The sequence below is a fragment of the Gobius niger genome (genome assembly GCF_951799975.1).
Source record: "Gobius niger genome assembly, chromosome: 1".
Lineage (NCBI taxonomy): Eukaryota > Metazoa > Chordata > Actinopteri > Gobiiformes > Gobiidae > Gobius > Gobius niger.
This window is the reverse complement of record NC_136852.1, coordinates 6,968,696-6,977,519: the sequence shown is the minus strand read 5'-3', so window position 1 is coordinate 6,977,519 and position 8,824 is coordinate 6,968,696. Positions and strand designations below refer to the sequence as shown.

General features: G+C 40.6%; 1 protein-coding gene across 2 annotated transcripts; it reads left to right on the top strand.

Annotated features, from left to right (window-relative positions):
* Positions 1-210: 210 nt before the first annotated feature.
* On the top strand, positions 211-8,106 carry stoml3a (stomatin (EPB72)-like 3a). Of its 2 annotated transcripts, XM_079574873.1 has the most exons (7): positions 217-563; positions 5,025-5,125; positions 5,428-5,500; positions 6,980-7,062; positions 7,144-7,347; positions 7,555-7,689; positions 7,862-8,106. In XM_079574873.1, exons 1-7 carry the CDS (start codon positions 485-487, stop codon positions 8,045-8,047), a joined length of 861 nt encoding a protein of 286 aa, XP_079430999.1. In that variant the 5' UTR covers positions 217-484; the 3' UTR covers positions 8,048-8,106. The 2 variants fall into 2 exon arrangements, with proteins under 2 accessions (XP_079430998.1, XP_079430999.1); XM_079574872.1 differs by having other exon boundaries at positions 211-563; positions 6,980-7,347.
* The last annotated feature ends 718 nt before the right edge of the window (positions 8,107-8,824 follow it).

The following is an 8,824-nucleotide window of genomic DNA, read 5'->3' as shown; positions in this document are numbered from 1 at the left end:
TTGCTATTTTCACAGCTTTTTACCAGAAGCTTTTGGACTGGGGTAAAGCCAAACTGGAGAAAATGTGCTCGATTCCGGTGGGAGTTAAGGGGTTAATTGAGTTTTTCTCAGTTGTAGTTTCTTCTTTTGATAATAAAACAATACGAGCTGGACCATTCTTATACTGACCCCAGTGTTAAATTTCCAGTCTAACCCTTATCACTTATTCATGTCGGACACTCAGCAGGTGTTAAGGTCTTGGACAGAGCAGTAAACTAAACTAAACTCACAGACACAAACCTAAACCTCCCTGGTGGCTGTGAGCTTCTCCCTGTGCACGCCCTGTTTGTGTTCGTTTCCTTAGCAGTGTCTTATATATTTGCACGTATGTCCTTCTCCTGGTGACGATCATGTGACTGAGAAACCACACCCTGTAGGAGGCAGGGGAAAGAGGAGAAGGCGGTGTATGTAAAACTGTCGCCCAGGGCTGTGTTACACCAACTCCATGATCTCCACCTCGTCCAGCACCTCCGCGATGGTGACGCAGGGAAAACTCGAGATCAGCAATGTGGAAAATGTGGAAGGTCAGTGAACATTACTTCAACAAGAGATGATTTTGACTGTTTTTTTGGGGGGGTTTACTCAGTTTACACTTTTTATCTTTCCGTCTAGCTCAGATCTATTCAGGGAGGGGTCTTCAAGATTAATTGGTCTATAAGAAACTTTGTCAGAACACCCAAAGCGCAAGGGCTGAGACAAAATACTGCTAATATGTACAAGTAAAAAGCAGTGGCCTGTAGAGCCGCAATATGTATTATGTTCAAACAACAGTTCAAAATGTAATAACATTTTCACTTCTTTTTGTAATAAAACGGCATTTTGTAATAACCTAAATTTTGTGCGATAACACGATGACTAAAGCATTTATGTAAATACTCTAAACCTCTTAACTCCCACCTGAACGGATCCCATTTTCTCCAGTTTGGCTTTACCCTAATCAAAAAGCTTCTTGGGAATAAAGCACCAAAATAGACATAAAAAATGGGAAGAAAACAAGGATGTAAACACAACAAAAAATCAACAAAAATTCACCAAAAATTCAACCAAAAAGTGACAAAAATGTGACAAAAAAGTGTCAAAAATTCAACAAAAATGTGACAAAAACTCAACCAAAAAGTGACAAAAATTCAACAAAAAAATTACAAAAATTCAACAAAAATGTGACAAAAACTCAACAAAAATGTGACCAAAAAAAACCCCAAAACATAAAAAAGGTTACACAACACAGCAACAACGCGAGGAAAAAGATCAGTTTTGTGGGTCTTAGCTTTCAAATTAGGCGTTACACAGACCTATATAATGGCCAAAGAGGACAGAATGCATTTGGTTCAGGCGGGTGGTAAGAGGTTAAACATCTTCAAAGCTTTCCTCATCATTTGTTCCTCATATATAAGCAGCTAAATAGTGATTACTTTATTGTTCAGTCAATGAATAAGTTTAGACTCATTGACTCTGTACATAACGTCAAATCATAACATAACCAAAACAGGAAGTGACTTCCTGTTTTGATCCACACCACCAAAATAAAAGCACCATCTTGTTCATGAGTTCAACTTTCTTTCTGCCTAACTATTAACAGACAACACACTTAAAATGTGTGTATTTAATCATATTTTTGTAATGTTGCTACTTGCTAGTACCTGCTGAACTAATCAACGAGACAAACTGGTTTTATTTTGGCGCGCTGGATCGAAACAGGAAGTCACTTCTTGGGCGGCGTCGCTATGATTTGAAGTTATGCACAGAGTCAATTATACAATGAGCCCACACCGTTTTAATAACAATCTCTGACCTGAATCAGACTCACGGATGGTGCACATTGTCACTGTACTCTCTGTTTAGATGGTTAGACATGTTAACAATGGAAGGTAAACTGTGTAAATGTCTTATAAATGATGAATGAAGTATGTAACAATGCATTATGCTGCTTGATACTGTGCTGACACATTTTATTGCAAAATGAATTGAGATTGTGTTACAAAATGCACACGTATTACACAATGAAGTTCAAATGTTAGTACATTTTGAACAGTTATTACACAATGCAGTGTTACTACAAAATGTGGCTTAACAGGCCCAAATATCATGGAAAGTAAAAAAGTGTTTAGAGAGAATGCCCCTTGAGTACTGTGGCCAGGGGCGGATCTAGAAAAAAAATCACGAGGTGGCAAGCAGGGTCAGGGATAATATCTGGGGTGGCAACACATTTTACAATGTCAAATGTTTACAGCGGGGGTACGCCAGTTTTGCTTTATTGCAAGGTCATATTTTTCCGTTTAGATGCAAGATGAACCTACTAAAATTATATACAAATAGCAGCATTGTCCATAATATAAGTAGGGGGTTTCTAACTCAGGTAAAATGTTAACTTTTGTAAAAAAAAATAAAAAATAAAAAATAGGTTGATGACGACACTAGAATTAAGACATTTCCAGACAAGGACAAAACCTGGCTGAAATCAAAGGGGTGGCAAGACCTTTACTAGGGGTGGCAGCTGCCCCGTGCCACCCCTCTAGAGCCGCCCCTGACTGTGGGTAATAACTTGAGCGTAAATGTCTGATTTATGTTTCAGTTGTGACATAAATTATGAGAAACAAAACTGTGAAAATCCTAATATTTCCCAAAAAATGCCCTAAAAAAAAAGTATATTGCTGGAGAAAAAGGGGCACGAAACACAAAATACATGCCACGGTTTGAGGTGGGACGAGGAAAACAAAAGCCATTACTCAGGACTGCAACAAAAATTGGAGGTGTTTAATATCTGAAGAAACACCAAATAACAAAATCCAGAATGACAACATGGTGAAACAAAACTCAAAGGAGTTGACAATGACTCGACAAAGGGCCTGAGAAACACAGGGGTATAAATACAGGAGGGAATGATGCACCGGTGAAACACATTAGGGCGGGGCAGGCAAATAACACGAGGGAAGTCAAACAAAAACACAAAATAAACACTACACTGAGGACAGTGAACCTACACTCTGTGTCAGACGGATTTACATTTGATTTATTTATCTTTTGGAAAGTCAGTTTTCATTCAGGGTTAACTGTGTATTTGTTGTAATGAAAACTGATAAATGTAACACTTAATATAGTAGTATAAAACGTGCCATATCAGCCTCTGTATCTGTATAATATATAATATGGCGACAAAAGCGCGTCCTCCCATCCCTGGTAAACACCACACATGATCCTACGAGCGCCTGTAACGTGAGCCCGGCCGTTGTACTGGCTCATTAGTTATGCCATTGTTATGTAAATGAACACCACTGTCTGTCTGCTCTGTGTTAAAGACATGTTCTGACACTATTGGTCCACGTTCATGTAAACATGCACTTTTAACACACATAAAGCTCTTACATTTATGTATTAACCCGTTACTTGTCGTCCCCACTGATTAGGGAGTTGGTTTAGGGTCAGGGGTTAGGCTTATGATCAGGGTCAGGAACGGAAAATTTAATGTAAGTTGTGTTTCACTCACACAGATCTTATACATCGTTTTAGAAACTAGAAGGTCTTGGCTTTCAAATGAGGTGTCACACAGGCATATAGGCTGTAAACTCTCCTGTCAATAAGTTCTGAGATTTGGAAATGCACAATTACTAACCCTAACCCTCAGCTGGCAGAAAACAAGTTAAGGGTTCTGTATGGTTGACTTTACAAAGTATCGAGAAATCGAGAAAAGTGATTAAAGTCAGATGTCTCTCCATGTATTGGGATGTGGTTGGGCGTCTATTATTTGGCAAATTTCCGATTATTTCTCATAAAGGCAAGTTTGGGATCCCTTCTGAATAATGATTGGGAAAAGCACCTGTCATATGAATATGATAATCTATTCTGCCATGGTCATCTGCAAAGGCACTGGCCCTTAAGTTTACCTGTTTATTAAACTTTTTAAATTTCATTTATTTATTTACGTATTTATTCATTCATTTGAGCAGAAAAGTGTTTAATTTGTATTTTTTTAACAGAAGAAAGGAAACAAAACAAGCTACTGTGCTCAAAAAGAGTAGGAAGAAGTTCAGAGACAATCATACAAAAATAAAGTGGTTGTTCCCTTCGGGGTCCTCTTCTAAAAAATAACAAATACATTTTGGTGTAGTGTAACTGTATACAGGCAATATATGGCGAGTGCAAGCAGGAAAATACGTATTTATGGTCATGTTGCAACTAATTTAACTGCCTCTAAAATCCTGCCCTGCACTAAAAAAGGTGTTATTTCGAGTCTGAAGTGCTGTCATGCATGAGCCTAGTCATATAGAAACTGCAGTTACATGTAAGACCTGAGGTGGCAGTAGTGAGTAGAAAAATGTAAATCTAGTCCCTTTAAAGGGGGGGGGGGGGGGGGGGTATTATGCAAAATTGACTTTTTCAAGCTTTACATCATGTTTTTATGTCATTCCCTCATTAAAAACATGCCTGAAGTGTTGCCTTGGCACATTCACGTATTTTTGAGTTATCTGTAAAAACTCTGATGGCGGCCATTTTAGGGATAAGTTTGCCTGAGTCCTCCTAGGAACGCCCCCACCTCCTGGAGACGCCTCCGAGCTTTCGTCACCAGCCGAGTAACCAACCACTGCTCCTCAGCAGAACCCCCTCCCCACTGATGCCACAGACAGCGTGTGGAGGGGGCGTGTCAGAAAGAGTCAGAGGTTCTTAAAGAGACAGAGGCCTATTTCAAGACATTCACTACAGCCATTTTAAGAGAGCAATTTTATACAAGGCAGTTATTTTAATTTACTGCATTTACAGACCAACAGAAGGTTTCGTCATCATTGTAGTGTGATATAGACTGGTGCTATGTGACTGAAAAAAGCATAATACCCCCTCTTTAAAGCGCTGTGACCTGTAGAATCAAGAAAATCAAATTGTCCAGGTCTGTTTTCAGTCTTGCCTACGCCTAATTACAGGTTCAATCAGATTAACAGATTAAGATCAACATTCTGTGAGTCTTGAAAGCACCTTTTTTCTTTCTTTTGTAGCTAAGAACACGCGTCTGGGATGTTGCGGCTGGCTGCTGGTCATCGCCTCCTTCATGCTTGTGATCCTCACCTTCCCAATCACGCTCGGCATGTGTGTGAAGGTTCGGCTCGGCTTTTCAGTGCTACCTGTCCCAAAGCAGTACGGCCCACTTCAAACCCCGCTATGACAGATGAATCGAGAATTAAGTTTAGTTAGTTTGTGGTGGTTTAGGACGGCTTTAAATAGTGTGAATGATACAAGCGTCATTATATGTGGAAGAAATTGCAATATAAGAAATCTGTGTTGATTACTACAAAAACAATACTATTGCGATCACCATTTTCACAGAAAAAGCTTTAAAAATCAGAACCCTTCAGACTCATGTCATGTCGTCTTGCTGTCAACCATCTCGTCCATGTGCAGATCGTGAAGGAGTACGAGCGCGCAGTGATCTTCAGACTGGGCAGAATCATGGACAGAAAACCGAAAGGTCCAGGTGAGTCCTTCACAGGCAGCAAACTCACGGACGAAGGAAAGATTATACAAGAAATGTTTAATCCAAATGGTTGAAGGTCACAGTCTTGTCTTTGTTGCTCAGGGTAGTTTTCAGGTTTCTTGCAGGAAGGTGGTGACATTGGCAAGTATCCTCCATCCATCCTGAGCTTTTTTAGGCCTTATCTTATGTCTGTCTTTGCTGTGGATTCATTGGAGCTTCTCATCACATGTCCAAACCACAGCAATCGAGCTTCAAACATCTTGTCCCACATGGGTGCGACTCCATAAGACCTCACTGGTGACGTGATCTAATCTTGTGAGGCCTAACGTCCATCACCGCATCTTCAATTCCATGACATTAAGCATCACTTTTGGTTTCTTTGTCACAGGCCAGCAGCATATGAAGTGACTTCCTGTTTCGATCCAACACACCAAAATAAAAGCACCATCTTCTTCACTAGTTCAGCACTTCATTAGTTCAACTTTCTTTCTGCCTAACTATTAACAAACAAAAAACTTAAAATGTGTGTATTTAACTGTATTCTTGTAATGTTGCAAGTACCTGCTGAACTAATCAATGAGACGAGCTGTGTGCTTTTATTTTGGCGCGCTGGATCGAAACAGGAAGTCACTTCTTGGGCGGCGTTGTTATGATTTGAAGTTATGCACAGAGTCAATTGGTTTGGGTTTATGCAGGTAACAGCAAGTCAAACATATTGCTTTATAATGCCATTTTATTTTAATACTTTAGACCAGGGGTAGGCAACGTCAGGCCCGGGGGCCAAATCCGGCCCTCTAGCACAGAACCTCTGGCCCTCAAGATGATTTTGAGAAACATTGTTACACAAATCAGAGAGTACTTTTAACACTCTTAGAGTTAAATGGGAGAAATAAAGGTAGAAATACTGTCAATACACCCAGTTAGGTCATATATTATGTACAGCACTGGCATTTGAAAGAAGTACACTGGAAAAAGAATAATCGTTTTAAGGAAGAAATGACATAAATCTACTTGAATTAAGAGATTAAATCTAAGGTTTGAGTAGATTTGGTCTGGTCTTAGACGAGATAAAACCTCTAGTAGTAGTTATTCTCTTAATAACTGTTTTTTCACTTGAAATGACACAAAATTATCTTTGTCTGATTTGAAGTGGGTTTTATTGTTGTTCCACTGGCGCTATAGCATTTGTACCGACTCAAATTCAATATAGAACAACTTTTATTCAAGCAATTTTAAGTCATTTATCTCATTTAAGATGGTAATTTGTCCAGTGTTGTGCTTTACTTTGGGCTAATAATCAGCGGCTTCAGCCCTCGCTCTATTTACAGTAAAGAAAATCGTCCCTCCGCCAAGAAAACTTGCCTACCCCTGCTTTAGACTATTGTTGTAGAATATCTTAAATTACCTTTGAAATTAATAGAAAGAGCTTTCATAACACTTTAAAACTTTTAATTCTGCTTTTATGATGTTTCCCTCCAGGACTTTTCTTTGTTCTCCCGTGTACGGACACGTTTGTCAAGGTCGATCTGAGAACCGTGTCCTTTGACATCCCGCCACAAGAGGTCAGTGTTCTCACCTGTAAAGCTTCCCATCAGCCTCCCTGTTTGTCCTCATCCCCACATGTGTCACTTGCATCTGTGCAGATCTTGACCAAGGACTCGGTGACAGTAAATGTGGACGGGGTGGTGTACTTCAAGATCCAGTGTCCCATCTCGTCTGTGGCCAACGTGTCCAACGCCCACCACGCCACCCGCCTGCTGGCCCAGACCACCCTCCGCAACGTCCTGGGCACCAAGAACCTGTCGGAGCTGCTGTCGGACAGAGAGGGCATCTCAGTCAGCATGCAGGTGAGGAGCAACCAAAGCTGTGCATATTATTACAGCAACAGATGTTCTTTGGCCTGAAGACATGATGGTTTCAGTCATGGCAACCAAACAATGGACAATGGTTGAATTGAAATGTAACAGAGTTAAATTGTTGAATACTTTTGATTATGTTGGAAAGGTCTTCATATAATTAGTCACCATTGTAAGAGCGTGATGTTCTGGCTGCAGGAGTCTCTGGATGATGCCACAGACCCGTGGGGCATAAAGGTGGAGCGGGTGGAGATTAAAGATGTGAAGTTGCCTCAGCAGATGCAGAGGGCCATGGCCGCCGAGGCAGAGGCCACTCGAGAGGCCCGGGCCAAGGTACACAACTACAGGAGACGCTGTTCTCACACATCAATTATGATTCTAACATGAGATTTGAAGAATAAAGTCAGGATATTCGAAATGTGGAAGAACAGGATGTAAATCAAACGGCTCTAGTTTACCTCTGAACTGTGAGTCTATAGACGTGTAAAGCTGTTGTGTTGTGCAGATCATAGCGGCGGAGGGGGAGATGAATGCGTCCCGGGCCCTGAAGGAGGCGTCTCTGGTGATCGCCGAGGCTCCGTCTGCGCTTCAGCTCCGCTACCTGCAGACGCTCAGCACCATCGCCACCGAGAAGAACTCCACCATCATCTTCCCTCTGCCCATAGACATGATGAAGGCCTTCATCAAGTGACAGCAGTGACTCAACATCGAGCACTTCAGCGTTTGCGTAGAGCAGGTAGATGATACTTATATCACATACTGATACATACAGAATATTTCAGAGGTTTATTTTTGAAGGAAATACACTGTACAAGAGCATTCTTATGTTAAGTTGGTGGTTTAATACTTAAATACAAAGTGCGACAATGACACTACAGACATGAACGTCTTTATGGCCTCTTTACAAAAGCCTCTGGAGCTACAGCCGCATTTCTGCAGGACAAATAAATAAATAAATATACAATCACAACAATAGTTACGGTAAATAAAGCACATGACGTCATAGACATGCTCCTTATAAACTTATCGGAATACAATCTTTACAACTCAAGTCTGGTAAACGACATGAAACATGTAAACAAACTTACATCAGTGATAAACATTCATGAAAGTCATGTCCACGGGACACAGTCAGTGCATCAGTCTGAGGGACAGCGCCTCCTGCAGGCCGCGCTCACTACATCATCTGAACTTTTGATTGTACATATTTATACTTGTTGATTTGTATCCACAGCTGTTTTGCACTTGTTTGACTGAGAATGTAAACAATAAAGAAATAATAAAGCAGTAGGTGCTGTTATGGTCCTTGAACCTGAGATGGTTTCACTGCAGAGTGAGCTCATGCTTTTGTCCCAAATATCTACATTTTCTTTTACAATTGGCTTCACGTGTTATGTACAGTTTGGATGGAGAGTTGTGGCTGGACTGGGTTTGCAGTTTGAACAAAAGTCAGCACTAGGTTTGTAAA

Coding starts and splice junctions, on each gene's coding strand:
- stoml3a (XM_079574872.1), top strand. CDS start 485: ATGATCTCCACCTCGTCCAGCACCTCCGCGATGGTGACGCAGGGAAAA. Junction 5,126..5,427: donor CGCTCGGCATGTGTGTGAAG/GTTCGGCTCGGC, acceptor GTCCATGTGCAG/ATCGTGAAGGAGTACGAGCG. Junction 5,501..6,979: donor CAGAAAACCGAAAGGTCCAG/GTGAGTCCTTCA, acceptor GTTTCCCTCCAG/GACTTTTCTTTGTTCTCCCG.